Raw genomic sequence first — 19,293 nt, forward strand, 5'->3', positions numbered from 1 at the left:
TGGGATGGGTGGCCGCTCTGCCGCTGCGGCTGCGTGCGTCCATCTCGGCTCCGGGCCACGGGTGACCACCTCCTCCGGGCACGCAGCAGAAGCGAACAAGCGCCCGACGGCGTACGTGGCGCGTTCACGCGCCCGTAGGGGCATGGGGGGCCGATGGTAGAAGACGCTGCCGGGCGCGGCCTGGCTCGCCCGCTCGGCCATGCCGGGGACCATGTGGGCGCGCGCGGGCGGCACCTGAGCCCACCACCCCGCGCTTGTCCCCTCCCCGCCGCTCCGCCGTCCCTTGATACTTGGAACCACCGTGCCGTGCCGGAGTATACGATCTAAGTAAAACGTGTCTCTGTTCGGCATACGGATGCTGGGCGATCCCCCTGGCATAGCCTCCGTTACACCGGGGAAATGATGCTCCGGTCGAGACAATTCAGCCGACCAGGCGCAATTGACGAGCGTGGTGCCGCCAAAGGGGCAGCAAATTAGGGCCTCCGCGGTCTGATTTGCCCAACTGTCCCCGGACGGACGATACACAAGGCCACACCGCGCGCCCTTGTCGCAGATGCTGAGCCTCGCTGTACGCTGCAGGCGCGATCGTCGACGGCGGATGGTCGGGGTACCCTGCGAGCTACATCAACGGGGATACTGTTTAATTATGCTGCTAATGGTGCTGCTACCGGAGCTGAGGGAAAAATATCTGCTGATGGCACCGCGCTGTCCTCCAAGCAAGCAAAGGAAGGGATAGGGCACATGGAAGAGTCCAAGGTGCAAGTACCAAGGGCAGAGAAAACAAGAGCCTCCGAATTGGCGCGAGGGAGAGAAACTCGATCGTTAGTCGGTACTCGCCCCCTACTGTTACCTGTCGACACATGTTATATGGATTAAAAAAGGGAAGAAAAGCCAGCAAGAAGACGCAGCGGCAGCAGCAAAGTGGGCGCTCGGGGCACGTCCCAGTCAGCTCGTCCCCGCTGCCGCCCCCCGCAGCGCACCACGTGGGCGCCCCCCCACTCCCCCCAGTGTGTGCGAGTCCTTGGACTCCCCGTTCAAACCGTCCACCACACTCCCGTCGATCCATCTCTTTTACCAACGCGTATCGGCCTCCCCTGCCCTGCCCGCCCGCTCAAACTCTATATATACGCTCGCCCTCCGACCTCCAGACATCAACCATCCACCGGTCCATCCAGACCTCCTCACTCCCGCACCGCACGCTCTCCCTCTCTCTCTCTCTCGCAACAAAACCCACGCCAATTCCGCCCAAACCCCACCGGAGTCTCGCCGCCGCCGCAGATGCAGACACTCACAGCCTCCACCTCGGTCTCCTCCATACAGCGGCACACGCCGCGCCGCACGGGCCGGTCCGGCTCGCTCAGCTTCTCCGCCCGCGCCGTCAGCTCCCCGCCGCGCGCGCCGGCCCCGTCCCGGTTCGTGCGCGGCGCCGACGCCGCGCCGGCCAAGCCCCTCATTGCCGTCCCCAAGGCGCCCGCCGTGGAGAGGCAGGAGAAGAAGCTCAACTTCTTCCAGCGCGCCGCGGCCACGGCGCTCGACGCCTTCGAGGAGGGCTTCGTGGCCAACGTGCTGGAGCGCCCCCACGGCCTCTCCAGGACGGTCGACCCCGCGGTGCAGATCGCCGGCAACTTCGCGCCCGTCGGGGAGACCCCGCCCGTGCAGGCTCTGCCGGTCACCGGCCGCATCCCCCCTTTCATCAACGGTGTGTACGCCCGGAACGGCGCCAACCCGCACTTCGACCCCGTCGCCGGGCACCACCTGTTCGACGGCGACGGCATGGTGCACGCCCTGCGGATCCGCAACGGCGTCGCCGAGACCTACGCCTCCCGCTTCACCGAGACGGAGCGCCTGCAGCAGGAGCGCGCGCTCGGCCGCCCCATGTTCCCCAAGGCCATCGGCGAGCTCCACGGCCACTCCGGGATCGCGCGCCTTGCTCTGTTCTACGCCCGCGCGGCCTGCGGCCTCATCGACCCCTCGCGCGGCACCGGCGTGGCCAACGCCGGCCTTGTCTACTTCAACGGCCACCTCCTCGCCATGTCCGAGGACGACATCCCGTACCACGTCCGCGTCACCGACGACGGCGATCTCCAGACCGTCGGCCGCTACGACTTCGACGGGCAGCTCGAGTGCCCCATGATCGCGCACCCCAAACTCGACCCCGCCACCGGGGAGCTCCACGCGCTCAGCTACGACGTCATCAAGAAGCCCTACCTCAAGTACTTCTACTTCAAGGCCGACGGCACCAAGTCGGCCGACGTCGAGATCCCGCTGGACCAGCCCACCATGATCCACGACTTCGCCATCACCGAGAATTATGTCGTCGTGCCTGACCATCAGGTGGTGTTCAAGCTGCAAGAGATGCTGCGCGGCGGCTCGCCCGTGGTGCTCGACAAGGAGAAGACGTCCCGCTTCGGCGTGCTGCCAAAGTGCGCGGCGGACGCGTCGGAGATGGTGTGGGTGGACGTGCCGGACTGCTTCTGCTTCCACCTCTGGAACGCGTGGGAGGAGGAGGAGACCGACGAGGTGGTGGTGATCGGCTCCTGCATGACCCCCGCCGACTCCATCTTCAACGAGTCGGACGAGTGCCTGGAGAGCGTGCTCACGGAGATCCGCCTCAACACCCGCACCGGCGAGTCCACGCGCCGCCCCATCCTGGCGCTGTCGGAGCAGGTGAACCTGGAGGTCGGCATGGTGAACTCCAACCTGCTGGGCCGCAAGACGCGGTACGCCTACCTGGCCGTGGCCGAGCCGTGGCCCAAGGTGTCCGGCTTCGCCAAGGTGGACCTCGCCACGGGGGAGCTCACCAAGTTCGAGTACGGCGAGGGCCGGTTCGGCGGCGAGCCCTGCTTCGTGCCCATGGACCCGGCCACGTCCCGCGGCGAGGACGACGGGTACATTCTCACCTTCGTGCACGACGAGGCGGCCGGCACGTCGGAGCTCCTGGTGGTCAATGCCGCCGACATGCGGCTGGAGGCGACGATCCAGCTGCCGTCCCGCGTGCCATACGGCTTCCACGGCACCTTCGTCACCGGCAAGGAGCTCGAATCCCAGGCCTGAGCCGATCGAGCCCGGCCACGCTTGCCGCCTCCACGTTTCCCGGAGGACGGCAAGAAGCAGAGGAGGAGATGGAAAGAGGAAGTTGCCAGAGGGAGCCTCGCCTTAGGCATAGGAGATCCCCGGAATCTTCCCTTCCATCCCCCCCTGCACCTGCGGTTAGCTCACACTAGTAGTTGGTCTCTGTTCATATTCAGTTAGCTCACACTTGCTTCAGCCCACACCAGTGTAATTAAGTAGTGCTTGTAGTAAAACCTAGCTGCCACTCATGGTGGCACAGGGAAGTGAGGATTAGAAATAGAGAGAGGGAGAGGAAGAGGGGCCCAGCTCGTAGCTGCTCTGCCGGTGCTTGCTTCTACAGAGCGACCGTAGCTCAGCTGGTGCCCGCTGCTAGTTATATTGTTCATTTGATCACACATGTTGGTATATGTACACACTGTTGAGTGTCGACTGCTATTGCCTATGCTTGTTGGCTTATGTCATGCCTCGTGTGTACATTTGTTGATAGTAATGATAATCATATGGTGATTGTGCTGACTACAGTTTCTTGTCATGTGTTCGCGTAGTGTTACTTACTTTCTATGCATCTCTGCTTGTGTGTTTCTGTTGGGGGTGCAGTGCAGTGAATAGCAATATTTGGTGCCCATGTAAAACTGAAGCTTGCTTGCTTGCCTCTCTGCTCTGTCAGTAAAAGATCAGAATCGGATAGATTGATCCATTGCTGCGAGTTACAGTAGTCCAATTCGGATGAACCGAGGTTTTTTCTTTGCTTCTAGGCGTTTTGGGTTGAAATGGGGGCTTGTCGTTTGTATTTTTTTCCCACGGCCACCGCCCGTCGTCCGTCGTCAGATGCGAGAGGGTGGACGCTGAATCTGGTGAGGAAAATGTTGCCTCTCTTGTCTTTGTTGTGGAACTTGGTTTCGTACTATGTTCTCTTCCAAACATGACCGCGGGAGGCTCGAGCCAAAACGCCGAACGAGCGATTTGGTCCGTAGTGGAGGCAGCATGGTTATCCGTCCGTGAAATTTGACCCATTTTTGTAGCTAGGCAGCCCTTTTGCAAGACGGACACCTAGTCAGTACACGGAGGAAGACAAGACTTGAAGGTGAGGGTATTAGCGGGCAGGCACGGATCGGCGGCGTGAAAAATGTGACGTTTTGGGTCCGCCCCTCCTGATCGATGGTCGGTCTGTAGCTTTCGGCATGTTTGTATGGCCCTCGATCGTCGTCATGTTTCTTGCCGCTCTATCGTGCGAGTGAGAGACGGTGACCGTGTTTCACAACCACCGCACCGCAGTACTACAAGGTGATGAGGGGTCCCCCGAAGGAGGATACAGGAACCGCACAACCCCAAAAAGCGCTAATGGCTCTTTTTAATCGGAAAGAAAAGGAGAAGACGCCCTCCCACTCTGCATCTCTTCAGAGTTCAGTCCTCAGTTCTCACCTGAACGAATGGAGCTGTGTTCCTTCCTGCACGAGTAGTTGGATTTGTTTATGTTTGTTTAATTCCACTTTCTGGAAAACGTGTAGACACACTTTCGGAGAAAACAGCAGTGCGAAAATGCTGATGCAGTACTGTTAGCTGAAAACTAATGTATCCGTCCTTGAACACAGGACTAGCATACAGGTCTTTGATCAGTCCATACGTCTTTCGAAAAGTTTTTTTTTTTTTGAAACGCGGCAAAAAATTTGCCATTTTCATTGCTTAAGAGAGAAGTTTAAGAGGTTAAGGCCCATGGCCGAATTACAACAACTACTCTCGCGGCATTATGTTACTTAAGTGCCTCGCCCCCGCCATGCTCCAAAGCGACGCCTCCTCTTTAATCCTAGCAACAATGACTCCAACCGGGACATCAGTATTACGAAAGATCCGCGCATTCCTCTCATTCCACAGCTCCCAAGAGATAAGAAGTATCAAGGAAGTGAGTGGTCTTCGCAATTGTGTCTTCTTGGTAGCATTGTGGTTCCACCACTCTTTAACGGAAGTCGCGTCACTTCAATCACTAGAATGCACATCATGGAGACCCGGCCAATCTTTGATCATGCGCCAAACTCTCATAGTGTATCTGCATTGGAATAGAAGGTGGGCCGCTGACTCTTGAACCTGCTTACATAGGGGGCAAAGGTTACAGTTTGGCCACCCACGACGTTGAAGCCTATCCGCTGTCCAGATCCTATTGTTGATTGCCAACCAAGCGAAGAATTTGCATTTAGGAGGCGCCCAAATCTTCCAAACGGTCGATACCATCTCAGTGTCAGTACGGCCAAAGAACTGTGCCTTGTAGGCCGATGTCGCCGAGTAGTGTCCATCAATGGTGAACTTCCAGGTGATAGTGTCGGGCGTGTCCATGTTGAGGTGGATATGGAAGACTTTCTCCCAAAGGATGACAAACTCAGAGAGGTGCTCGACAGTGATGCCGCGAAGGATGTTCACCTGGGAAGTCTAGAAGTTGTCGTGTAGAGCCATTCAAACCGAGCAATTCTTCTTCTTCGACAATTCATATTATTTTAGGGGCCATGTCTTTCGAAAAGGTTGGTTGACACACTAGATCAAGATCCAACTAACAACCAGACGAGCTGGTAGCAAGTCCAAGCACCCGAGCTACTGATTAGCGTGCACGACCCAACGAGGCCAGGCCATATCCCGCGTGCTTTCGTTCCGGTCGGCCGTGCATCCATCGACCGCCCGATCGACAAATGGACGGCTGGTGCACGGAGGGCCGCACACATCCGGCACGCTTGCGTGCATGCCATGCATGGCGGATGTCGATTAACCACTTTACCCGAAAAACGGCCCCGCGAGGACGGAGGGAGGCTCGGCCGTCGACGTCGGGCGGTCGGCGGGCGTGCCAGGGCAAACCAACCGCTCCCTCCCCACACGTACGCGCGGGGGAATTTAAAGCGCGCACGCGCGGCCCGCTGGCGATCGGCCGAGGGGATGAGGCGACGGGTAATATCGTTATCGATCTAATCGCGTCGCGCCGCCAACCTCCTGCCGCGCCGTTGATGCGATGCCATCTACGGACGCCTGGCCCGGCCGCGGGAATGCCGTCGAACCGACGCCGGTGCGTTTCCGGAAGGGCCCGAGAAGGATCGGCCCCGGGACGAGCGCGAGGGGGGCGACGTGTCGGATAGGCGCGGTGGATGCGATCCCTCCCCGTGGTTACACACGATTTTTATCTTCTTTCGGTTTTTGCTAATACTACTCCGTATTAATCAGCCAACTTTCAAAAAAACAAGAATTTGTAGCGCTTAGGCGTCACAACAACCGACATACTTCAAGATCCGTGCAACAGTATGTTTCATTAATTACGATATATACTCCGTCAAAAATTATGATAATGAATACCTTTTTGCTTATATGAACGCAAATTGCTAGATCACATATTTACAACTTTTTTTGCTAACCACAAGAATCAGCCAATGGTTGAATAGTCAAGAGCTGTAGCAAATAGGACACTGTTTCACAGTGTAGCAAGTAGCCCGTCTGGGCTTGCCTGGGTCCTAGCTAAATCCTGGCACTGTCACTGGTTAAGAGGATGGTGTCTCACCGATATTTCCGTTTATAAATAGATTGATTACCATGATCCAAGCATTTTTGTGTCAGCTACAGTGAAAATTGTCAATAAATGTACATTCTCCTTTATTAGTTGAATACAAGGGTACAATCCATCGATACTCTAAAAGCTTTGACTACATGGACTTCATAAAAGTTTTGCTACTGCCTTGTTTGTCTACTTATTTTCTTAAATATGAGTTGATTTTAAAGACCATTTGAGTTTTGCTTTGTGATTTACACTGGGCAATACTATTTTACGCAGAAAAAGAAAAAGATCGATGGAGATTCAAGTCTCTGAACATATTAACATGTTTTTCTTCCAATAGGATGATCGCCACGTGCTCCATTTTTACAAATTGGATACTTAAAAATCGAGCCAAATATCCTATATTAATGTCGACAAACCCTTGCTAGGTTATCCTAAAAAAAACTACACACATGCCCTTGTGAAATTGGGTGTTGTTTACTTCGTGCACTTGTCGGTGCCGTGCCAGAGTGAAGCTCGATGTCACATATGCACCTCTGAAACACCATCAGAGTCATGCTAACATTGACGCATCAACCAGGAATTCACCAATCGGAGTAAGAAGATGTTGGCGATAACAATTTGAAAAATAGATCGTTGTCCCGAAGAAGGCGAAGAAGAGGGTTGGACAACATCTAGAATCTAACTAGAGAGATTCGATGAGACATAACCTCATAAGCTCCCCGACGACAGCAAAATTGGCGAACGTTGCGGACCAAAGGAGTTACATAACCAAGACACGAAGCGACATCGTCTACTCTAGCGAAAGACATTTGATCGAAGACCACCCTTCACACAAAGGGGGAATTTGACAATTTGCCACCCCTTACTTGGCACATTGACGATTTTCCACTTTTTATTTTGTATTTGATCTGGTGACACTTTTTACCTAGTGTTTGATATTTTGCCCTCTGTCAAATGGGTCCCACAAAAAATGACGAACTTGCCCTTACCTCTCGATTGACCAGGAACAGAGGAGCTGTCGGTCGTTCTCATCCCCTCTCTCGCACGCAGGGTCGAACGCAGGTGACGACGGCGGCTACTGGATGGCGGCGGCGGCCCTGGTGAGTCCCTCTCTCTCGCTCCCTCCCTCTTTCCCCTCCCTCTCTCGCGCTCATCTCCTCGGCGGCGCCCCTAGGGTTAGGGTAACAAGCAAGCGGAGCGGCGGCGGCGGCCGGTCAGAGCCTCGCCGCTACTCGCCGGCTCGTGACGCTCCGCACAGCCCCCGGCTCGCCCGCGCATCGACGGCCGCCGCTGCACCTGGAATTCGCGGATTCTCAGGTTCATGCTTCTGCCGTGGCCGCTATGTGCTGCTGCTGTCCATCTGCGCACATACATAAGCCCAGGCGAAGACATCAGCACACAAACTCTTGCTGTACATGCAGTGCTCATACATCACAAGAATCTACATAGTCCTTTTTATCTCCTTGTCCTTTTGATCTGAGGCGGCCTTGGGGGAGCGCAGTAGGAAGATGTAAGCGCAATGATGTACACTGTCAGGTAGAGCGACCCTGGCATCAGGTCGAACTTGTTGTGCACTTCCAAGATCCAGTCCACTAGTTTGCCCCTCATCTTGGCATTGATCTCCACCTGTGAGTCCATGTAGTCGTTGTTGCTGTTCAGGCATTGATCTCCGCTGCTATGTGCTGCTGCTGTGTATTGCTTCTATTGCCGCTGCTGCTTACTTGCTGCTGTACATATCATGATTTTTGCTTGATTTTTTGCTGTTACAGACCACATAACTCAGATGAGCTAGGTGTTGAAGACTGCTGAACCGGAGAGAGGTGATCACTACGACGGCTTCGACTTTCCTCCTTTGTTTGTTCCCAAGCCGAGGTGAGAAAGCAAAGTAGCTTCTTTTTGGTGCTCATTGTCCAGTACATTAGCGAATACACACTAACTCCATAGTATGTTGCTCCTTATTGGTCATTGTCGAGTAGGCCGCCTCCTCTGCTGCTGGTCTTCACATTAACTATTAGAGTAGCTCGTTATGTCTACAAGCTTGACGATGGAAGCGAGCAAGTTGTTGCCTTCGGCATTGGCTGATGAGGTAACACATGCAGCACCACAACTTGATGTGGCTGTCACTCCAACAAGGCACATGATCACTATGCCAGCGAGTCTCCAAGGACGTCCCAATCCAGTGACAAGAAGGATGTTGGCCATGGCATAGGCTGATGAGGCGTCGCAGAAACCTACCCCAACTGTGGAGGACACCATGATAGAATATGACATGGCCTCAAGCTCAAAAGCTAGAATGTCGACCCCGAAGAGAAGGAAGTACTAGTGTTGTGCTTGATCTTCTCTATAGTTTTGGTTGTAATATGACAAACTTAGCATCCTTTACTTTGGATGTAACATGCCAGCAGCTATTGTTTGTAACATGGCAACTACTATGGCCTTGTGCTTTTGTTTGTAAAACATGACAGCAATTATGGCCTTATGGTAGATGGTATATAAACATGTTAAATGCTTTATTTCGCTATATTGTCTTCATATTCTGTCCTGGTGTATGAATATGTCCATCTGAAATATATGTTTGAATTTGGATGTTGTGCGCATACATGTCTTCAAAAGTGAAAAAACAGCCAAAATGCTGTCCAAATTGATCCAAAATGCTGCCCAAATTTTGAACAATTTTTTTGAACCACCTAGAAAATTTTCAAAGAATTACAGAAAATCATTCATATATGTGTGACTAATCTGGAAAAGTTCCATGCAATTTCGATCATCGGTTCAACGGCAAAATGCATTTTAACTTTGAGTTTAACTAGTTTAATCATATTTTGGCCGAAATTTGAAAGTTGTCAGAAAAGTTTCAAATAATTTCAAAAAATCATTCATATATGTACGACTAGTCTGGGAAAGTTTCATGCAATTTGGATCATTGGTTCAACGGCAAAATGCATTTTGGACTTTGAGCTTAACTAGTTTGACCATCTTTTGACCGAAATTTAAAAGTTGTCAGAAAAAATTCAAAAAATTACAGTAAATCATTCATATATGTGTGACTAATCTGGGAAGGTTTCACGCAATTTGGATCATTGGTTCAACGGCTCTATGCATTTCAGTTTTGACCTTATGGAGATGTATAATGGAGCTCATGGGAGCAGCAGGGGCAGCCCGCGTACGTGAGGCAGCAGGAGGAGTCGGGGAAGCTTTTGAGGCAGCAGAGGGCGAAGGCCGCAGGGCAGCAGCAAGGCCCGGCGGGGGAGCAGCAGGGTACACCGGCGGCGGCTGTGGTTATGTGCAGGGGTTCATGCACTGATTTGGATGGGAATGGCTAAGGATGTGCTCTGTTTAGGTCAAACAGGTACAAGGGTACAATGGTCCTCTATTTCTTGTACTTAGTTTGTCTATTATTTTCATAAATTGTTTTTGTGTTGAAAAGTGGCAAAAGATCAAAGTCCAAAGAAATAAGTGTCATCAGATCAATTACAATGTAACTAGTGGCAAAATGTCAAAGTCCAAAGTAAAGGGTGGCAAAAAATCAAATCGCCCCACACGAAGACACTACCAGATCCACCACTCCATAAGAGCAACGACCAGACGACCCCCCTGCCCTCCTCCGTGCCACTAGTTTGGAACATGTGGAACCCCGGAGGGGTCGTCTACTTCGACTCTTGATCGGCGAATTGTCTCGGAGAAATTCTCCCTGCTGAGAGGTATAACCTAGCTGCGGGAACCATCGGGCTTCACCAACAGACTACACCGCTTCTGCTATCTATGAGACCACCGGTGATAAGGTTGATCAGGAGTTGGGGAAATTTTATTCTAGATTATACGAGTATAACTTTTTTATGTCTCATATTTATATATCATAAAAAAGTTATAAAACAACGATGGTGGTTGAAGGTAATTTTTGAAATCCATTACGTCGTAACATTTTTTTAGCGAAGATAATTGTCACCTTACCCGTTCCATTTTGAGTTGTTGAATGCATTACAATACTTCCCACAGAAATACATAAATAAGAATGAATTATAGTACAGTATCCGTTTGCAACTCAAGCTATCCAAATACTAAAGTGACTCAACCAAATAAAGGGGATTATGAGATGGATCGAAGAAGGGAAGCTCCTGCACCACGGATAACGTGTGTGGTCCAGGATCTCATGCACTAGTGCATGTCTAGCACCGAAAAATTATACGTACTAATGAAAGTAACCCTAATATAAGTGTGGATCAAAGAGACAAGCATGACGCCCGGGGTTCCCTTTAGTTTGGCCAATTCGCTTTGCTGCCCAGATACACTATGAAATGAAAAGGTGTGTGATCAGAAGGCCACACGATCGACATATATTACTTCCTCGACCGGTGTGGCGTGGAAACGAACAGCGCGTTCACTCGATGAACTACAGCACCTCCGGACGGCATGGCTACCGAAATGAACCACACGCTTTTGTTTAGTTGTTAATTCAACGGATATGATATGATAGTGTATCTTTTCGACGGCCTACCTTTCGACCGGGGATGATGATGACGATGACTAAAAGGCGCAGGAGGAGGCCAAACCTCTGCAAGCCCGATCAGCCGACGATGCATGACATAGGCTTCGCATCCACTGGACACTGACCGGCCGTCGGCATAATTCTACTGGATCATTATAAAGAAATGGGGTTAACTAACGGAACGGACGTAGTAGTACGTCGGCACGCCTGGGTGCGAATCTTGTGCCTAAAGAGAGCTGCTTAAAATATGCGGCGCTGCGTGGTCTGCAGTTCTGTGCACGTGGGAAGCAGCTGAGCGCGCAACGCATGCTCGCTAGGCTTTCTAAGCTAAGACCAGTAGTCATTATCTCGCAGACGTGTCCTGATCTGTTGTTTATGTGGTATACTACAGTGTGCTTGGCGGCTGATCACGCGGGATCAATGCTCCAAACATTTGGTAGTGGGATTGGGATAGACTAGGGCCCTGTTCGGTACCACTCCGCTCCACAACTCTCGGAGCGGAGTTGGCGGAGCTACAGTGTAAAATGGAGGAGTCGTAGTTTCCCCGCTCCGCAGGTTCTGGGAGCGGGTGATTACCGAACAGGGTCTAGGTAGGTAGTTTGGCCAAGCTCCGGCTGGGTTTCTTGACCTACCTTTAGTTCCACGGAAAAGAAAATGCATTCAGGAAACTAAACATAAAATTCCAGTAGCTGAGAAAAAAGAAAAAGGAAAATAAATAAACACATGCACCGCACACGAAGGGTCTGTTTGGATGCCTCCACCGTTTTTGGGTCAATTGCATGTATACTCAACTAGGAGAGGCTGAGTGCAAACGACAATGTTCTGCATCGCACCACTGAGCAGACTTATACCTGTTGTTTGGTCGTCTGTATTTGTGATTCGGGTGTGAGCATATGCAAATCACAACAATTTGTTTGTGTGCAATGTGTTGTTCTGCTATGCAAATCACAACAATTTATTTGTGTGCAATATGTTGTTCTGCCCGCCCCTTTCAAATCAAGTAAACTAGCAATCAATGTGCACCACACTTCATAGCTTAATACACAACACATAAAACATGCAACAACACAAGATTAACACATCAACGGTGCCTAAATTACCAGTTAACCGACATCAACGGTTTAACATATGTTAGTTTTTAGAATAGTGGGGGCATCCCTTTCCCCCGCACCACATCAGAAGGGTGTTCCTCCCTGAGTAAAATATGGCCAGTTTTAACAAACCCACCGATCAGACTACTACTGCTTACATCAAACGGCCTTCGCGGACCTTCAGATTGCCTGGGCTGGGTTAGATGACCCTTGATAGACGCGCTTATGGCATCTTAACCGGCAAATCCTAGAGTTCTTGACGTCGATATCCGAACCTTCGGGTCGAGGTTATCAAGCTTGACAACAATAATGTCGCAGGGCTTGATCTTGTGCTTCTGGGAGAAGCCCTGCCAGCCCTGCCCTAGCACAAGCTCCTCGTTGAAGTCCTAGACATGCACGAAGTACTCGTACCACCTGTTGGCGGAGAGCTTGATGCTGAGCGTGAGGCAGGCGTATATCCACTTTCTCATCACAGGCTGAAAAGCCTTTGGGACGACGAACATGGTGATATTCTCAGCATTTCGGATCCGCGCGCAAAATCCTCGGTGGACAACCAATCTTGGGCAACAGCTTCGCCGCCTCCTTCCTCCTCCCTGACATGTCTATCCTTGCTAGTCACTGGTTCTCGGGGATGAAGTCCTCGACGCCGTGTCTTCCACGACTGGGACCTCATGACCGACTCGGTCTTACTCAGTCTTCATCGCTTTTTTAGTTCATAAGACAACAACGAGTAACATCGTTGCACTGCACAACTAGGCAGTGACTTGAGCAATGCATGTTGCTATGATCAGTGGGCATGCACATTGCTATGGCCAGTGCCTACTGATCATAGCACTGATCAGTACGTATGCACATTGCTATGAGCAGTGGGCATGCAAACATAGCAAACACATTTAACAAGCATATCATTCCTAGTAATCATGCAAACATAGCAAGCATATCATTCCTACTCTGATCATGCATGTTCTACGATAGCATATGGCAAGCACTAGGCTAACATTCCTAGTAATCATACATAGCACCAACATGTTTCTAGCATTGTTAAAAAAATCAGTAATCATAAATAGCATGGACACATTCGTAGGAACCATGCACATAGCATCAACACGAACACATTATAAGCACATGGAAAGTACAAATTGTATGCACATAGCATGGTTCAAATAGATTCGACGCGAATAGATTCGAATCTAATCTAATCCAATCAAATCATTCAGATCAAAGCAACTGCCCCAACAAAACCCTAACCGCCCCACAATTTGAATATGTAGACAAGAGATTTACTTACCAGATTTACCTGGGGTGCCACCGGAGGTGGAGGTGTAGACTGCGCTGGACCAAACCCAGATGGGAATGATGGTCCGGCCAAGGTGGATGTGTCGAAACCCAATCTGACAACCCAATTGTTGCTGCAACAGCCGTCACAATCGCCGCACTAGAGGTCCACAGCGTCGCAGTTGAGGGAGTGGCCTGAGCGAGTGTAGAAAACTCTCGCACGAGAATGGCAAACATCACCCCGGGTGCGGTCGAGGTGCTGGCACGTGCAGCTCCCATCCAGTATGTCGCCGCCGCCACAACTGAAGAACTACCGGTCCCTGCCGTAGACATTGGAGTGAACGCCGATGGAGGATTGATTGTTGCGGACCATGGCCTCCTGCAGAAGGGGGACGGGGACCGGATAGCCGTCAGCAACCGGCTGTGGTCAACGCCTTCCTCCGTTAGGCTTTCGACCTAGCGGTTGTTGTACTTTGGGTCGACATGAATGGGACTGGGGCGGCGTGGTGGTGGAGCGGCCATCGGAGAGACCGAAGCGACGGTGAGAGAGTGATGAGTGAATGGGGTCGGGCAGTGAGGGAAGCGAGGCGTGAGAGTTAAGGCGTGTTAGAGACGTCCCATCCGTCTCTTCCGCTTCCCCACAGGTGCAGGCGAGAGCCAAGCGTGGCTCGCCACACAGCCTAGCACAAGAAATAGCGGTCGATTTGGTCGTTCCCCCTCAGCCTGGTTTGGAAGTGCTTTAAAAGTCATGCGGGCAGATGCAGCTCAAGCAACTAGACATGCTATTTTTTGCACCGCGTGAGTCTGGTAGGCCCTCGTGTAGACTACCAAACGCATCCAAATACTGGCACAAGGCGCGCGTTTAACAAATTTCATGACCAAACTCTGCAATCATTGATGCCTGACGATGGATAACTAGTGGGAGCGTAGCGATCACCCAAATGCATGCTTAAGATGAGTGACAGTGAGCAATTAAGTATTGGCAAAAGCGTCTTACTCCATGATTCGTACGTAGGCAGTGATGCCATCAACAAAGCAAACAAGAAAACTTGTTGCGACGGAACACCATGGTTAGGTACTCCCTCCGTTCGGAAATACTCGTCGGAGAAATGGATGTATCTAGATATATTTTAGTTCTAGATACATTCATTTTTATATGCATTTCTCCGACAAGTATTTCCGGACGGAAGGAGTACATACGTATGTAGAAAACTAGGAAGTTCAGTTCGAGAGAATTCCAATACACCCGGCCGTGACGTAGGTAGGTGCTCTTTTTTTTTACGTAGGTAGGTAGGTGCTCTTCACAAGTTTGTGAAGAAGACTCGACGACCGGACGGACGAATTCTCAACGTGCGCGCGTGCGTGCGTGGTTGGTGTCCCCATGCATGAGGTGCACATGCATGATAACTCTAGCTAGTACTCGATCGGATCATATGTTTGGAAATCACGAGAGCCACTAGAAGTCCATAGCTTTGTGGAAGCTTTATGTCTTGGGTCTGGTCTGGGTTGGTCGATCGTCCATTCCCACTCGAATCGTAATCTGACGTACTCCTCCGCAAAGCAACGGTTCCGGGCTTGTGGCCTGCATGCGGCGATTCTGGACCTTCCGTTTGGTCGTTGCCTCGCTCGCTGCCGGCCAGAGTTGCACGGTGAGTAGAATCATTACGTAGGGTATAAGCATTTTCGAGTTGCACGCATGGTCTTGCTCGACAGGGATGGACGGTTGGTTTGCCGATTCCGCCACCACCTGATCTGATCTGCCTGTTCGAGCATTTTAGAGCATCTCTAATAAAAGATACACATATATATATATGCAAAAATAATTAATTTTTCATTTTCAAGGACCAAAAACACCTGTCCAACGGATAGTGTAGATGCAAAAAAAAATTACATCTGCGCCTTTCAAAGATGTAAGCTACAACATCTCGCGGTGCAAGTTTGCATCTCCACCTATGGAAAATGTAAAAACGCAACCGCCTGCCAACTGTCGTTCCATTCTCTTCCGCGTGACCAGCCGTCGGGCCCGCCATGACTCCCCCCCCCCCCCCACCCGCCGCCTGCCTCGCCGGCTCCAAGTTCCTCCACCGTTGGCCGCCACTAATTTCCGCCGCCCGTCGCCGCCCGATTCGGCCCAACCCCCGTCCGTCGCTCGAGTCGCCCGCCCCCACGCCGCCGCCCGACGTCGCCGCTCCGACCTCGCCCAATAACCTCACTACCCGCGCGCCTTCCACCCCGTCACCGCCGCTCGACGTTGCCCCCACGTCGTCCGCCCCGTCGCCTCTGCTTCGCCGTCCACCTCCACACACTGCCGCTCCGACCTTGCATGACCCCGCCGTCCCCTCAAATGAAGTACTAGTTGAAATATAGTTTTTACATCTCCATTTGCATCTTCTATTGGAGTAGCTGTTTTACATCTTCGTTTTGCATCGTTTGGAGTTGACCCTTTTTTTTAGATGTATAAAACACCTTTTGAAGATCTAAATTTTACATCTTCTGCTGAAGATGTTCTTAGCTTCAGAACAAACTTCCCCTCACAAGGAATCTAGAGAAAGAAAGGCTCTGAAATGTTTGCCACCTACGTCTCCGCATCGAAGGCGGCATGTACGGGTGCAATCACGTTTGGCTATCGGTTCGGCCAGCATGAGGAACCACATACACACCAACACTAAAGACCTAACGATACAGTGCGTGCCCATGTGTTTTGCCATATGCACACACATATCATCATACACGAGTACGTATCATCATTCATGGCGTAGAAATATCTAAGCATGCATCATGCCACGTTCAGATTCCGGACGTCGACATGACTGACCCAAGGAGCCTGTCGGGGTCTCAGCACCAAGCATTGGTTTACGTACCGGCGCAACGGCGTTCATCTCCCAGAGTCGGCAGCCGCACATGGTGGTACTAGGGTGCTACTCCTACTGGCCTAGCACCACTCTAGCAGGGACCCTCTAGCAGTCGGCACTTGCTCCCGGCGGTTGGGTTGGGTGCTCGCTCGGTCACATGGCCGTGTCCAGTCGTCCAGGAAACGAGGGCCAGCCATCGGGATCGGGTGCTCCGGTGGGCAGTCCATGTTATGTGTCACTTCACTCGTCGCTACCGCCGCGTACCCGGCCGACAAAGATCCCGTCCCAGTAGCCAGTAGGCGCGCTTCCTCAGATTGATTGGTTTGCGCGATCAAGTATCATGCATCTCTTCATCCATTTGGCCATTTCTTCTGCAGTGGCGCACCTGCTATGGAAGAAGGAATTAAAGAGGAAGTTTCGATTGTAGTAAAAGCTACTGTAGAGAAGAAGGCTTGTAAAGATCCCAGTGAAAGACGACGGACAATGCACAGGGATATGACCACTGGCGGTCATGCATACGATGCGATTGCTATTTTATTTCTTTGAAATTGAGGCAAAAGATTTGCCTCTTCAGTTAAATAAGGGAGAGTAGATTTCAGACTTCTTTACAACACACTCACAAATGCGGCATGGCAATTACTCGTACACTATGATGTTCCCTAGTTTCTTTGCGCCGCGGTCACCCAAAGTTTTGCAGGGTAAAGAAAAGAGTGAAGACACAAGGACCAACTAGTGGGGGAAAGGAAGGCAGCAGAATGTGCCTTTCACCAACCAAATCTTCATCACATTCAAAGATGCTAACATGCAGGCAGGGAACCTTTCGAGTGGATGCTTTCCTCCCTGGGCATGTAAGTCAGCACTTGAAGCAGCTAGTGACTCAAAACTTCCAGCAGACTAGACAGCACAAAGCTGACTGAACAGCACCCAAACAGTTCACATGGTGTGTGTTTTGGGGGAAAGATGCCGCGTCCATCATTACTGACCCCCTTCTTACCACACTATTAGCTAGTGACATCTCAAATCGGCACAATATCTTGTTTTGGTTGTACGTACAGCAACAACCCATCAGACACCAGAATCATCACACGAGATTCCGTGAGAACATACAGCGATCGCTTATAGCATCAAAGACAGGCAACACACTATGAACAATGATAGAGCAGATAGCAATTTGTTACTTGTGCAATCATATTTAGCAAAGCTCGGTTCATCTGCTGAACATGAATGTACCTCTACGTTTTTCATTTTCACTAACAGGAGGACAACTTTAGACATCATCAATCAGCTCCTTCGGAGGCAAGCATGAGCACACGTATTTCTCTAACATGTTTTTCGATGAGCAATTCATATTATCTGGGCCCAATCACCCATTTTTCATGCCCTTGCCCTGTACAGAAGCATGGTAGAACCAAACACCCAAGCAATGTCTATGGTAAGCACACGTATCAAACGTTCGATATACTCAATATCGGAATATAAACAAATGAAACTTGAACATCCTGTATATTATCTGAGGTTTCCTTAAGCTAAAATTCTACAGTCCTTCCAAATGCTAGTATTTTACCGTGTGCAGTCTCTAGGCTAAGTGGATCTCAAGTATATCAGACTAGGCAGACAAATAGACTGGGGTTGTCCTATCCCAGTAGACTAGTGTCCAGATGTCAGTGTATGTGTCTAGCAGCTCCAAACTCCTTGAGCTCATTGGAAACCGGTGTAGTACATCATGTTCTCACCATCATGGTCAGATCATCACTGTGCTGCCGGCTCGAGCAAGAGCGGTGCACGCCATCAAGGATTTTGGTGAGCTTTAGAAAGATTGGAACATGCTCCAGATATTGAAGGCAAAGTCCAGGCAGCGTTCTAGCAATGCTGCTACACACGGCCACGTTGCCGATGAGATTAGGAGCTCCTGCCTTGCCAATCATAAATTGGAGATATAGCAGGAGAGTAAAAATAAAGATGCGCTGTAAGTTCTGGAATTTTGAGAAACAGTTAGCCGATAAACAATAGTGGCAGCCACCATTGAAGCATGTCATTCCAGTGGCATGGGATTGAATCAATTAGAAAAAAGGCAGTAGGAGATTCTAGAAAAACAATTCTAAGAAAGAACCAGCAACATAGACTTAAAATTTTCAAAATCAGAACAATGGGCTGTCGGGGATTAGTGTACTCGGGTCAGTTCGGGCAATGCGTTATATGGGTCTGTATACTACTACTAAAATATAAGACGCTTTTGTAGTTCAATTTGAACAGCAAAAACATCTTCTATTTAGTTACAGAGGTGGTATTATTTTATTTAATGTCCATATAAAAGATCTGGATTGAGTTTATATCCAGTGCCATGACTACCTACATCGATGGAAAATGTTATGCTTGAAAACTCTGTGCAGGAACAACTTTAAGGTTGCTGCAGAACATGCTACTATGTTAGTGTAAATTAAACAGAGAACCCTGCTTTCTCTATGGATTACATGGTTGAACAGGGCATGTCATGACAAAAGTTTGAAAACAACCCCTTTTTGTTATCTCTCTACCACCATGTGTTTCCTTTTTGCAGCACGTTTGGAAATTCTAAATGAAGCCGAATGGACAAGAAATAACTCTACATGTGTACTGTTGTTTCATGTGAACTGCCATACGACTGTGAATACATGGGAGACCAGCTAAATGCACAAATTCAGTCAAATAGATTCTCAGGCAATATACATTTCACAGAGAAAGGTAATGCACAGTTGTATTATACTCCCTCTGTCCCAAAATGAGTGTCACAGACTTGATACAACTTTGTACTCCCTCCGTCCCAAAATTCTTGTCTTAGATTTGTCTAGATACGGATATATCAAGAGTCTACATACGGATGCATCTAATACTAAAACCTGACTTGATATATCCGTATCTAGACAAATCTAAGACAAGAATTTTGGGACAGAGGGAGTACTATTTTGGGACAGAGGAAGTATAATTTTCCTTAGCATCAACAGAAGCTGTAGC

The 19,293-nt window shown here is 50.3% G+C and overlaps 1 protein-coding gene and 1 long non-coding RNA gene across 2 annotated transcripts; both read left to right on the forward strand.

Annotated features, from left to right (window-relative positions):
• The first annotated feature begins 1,155 nt into the window (after nt 1–1,155).
• On the forward strand, nt 1,156–3,593 carry LOC125510509 (9-cis-epoxycarotenoid dioxygenase NCED3, chloroplastic). The gene has a single exon (XM_048675717.2). It carries the CDS (start codon nt 1,279–1,281, stop codon nt 3,052–3,054), a length of 1,776 nt encoding a protein of 591 aa, XP_048531674.1. The 5' UTR covers nt 1,156–1,278; the 3' UTR covers nt 3,055–3,593.
• Nucleotides 3,594–7,544: 3,951 nt separating this feature from the next.
• Nucleotides 7,545–9,111, forward strand: LOC125556639 (uncharacterized). Its single transcript, XR_007305160.2, has 3 exons — nt 7,545–7,698; nt 8,368–8,470; nt 8,575–9,111. It is a non-coding gene; the product is annotated as an uncharacterized LOC125556639 (long non-coding RNA).
• Nucleotides 9,112–19,293: the final 10,182 nt, after the last annotated feature.

Source organism: Triticum urartu, chromosome 5A, assembly GCF_056163025.1.
Source record: "Triticum urartu cultivar PI428250 chromosome 5A, HENAU_Tu73, whole genome shotgun sequence".
NCBI lineage: Eukaryota > Viridiplantae > Streptophyta > Magnoliopsida > Poales > Poaceae > Triticum > Triticum urartu.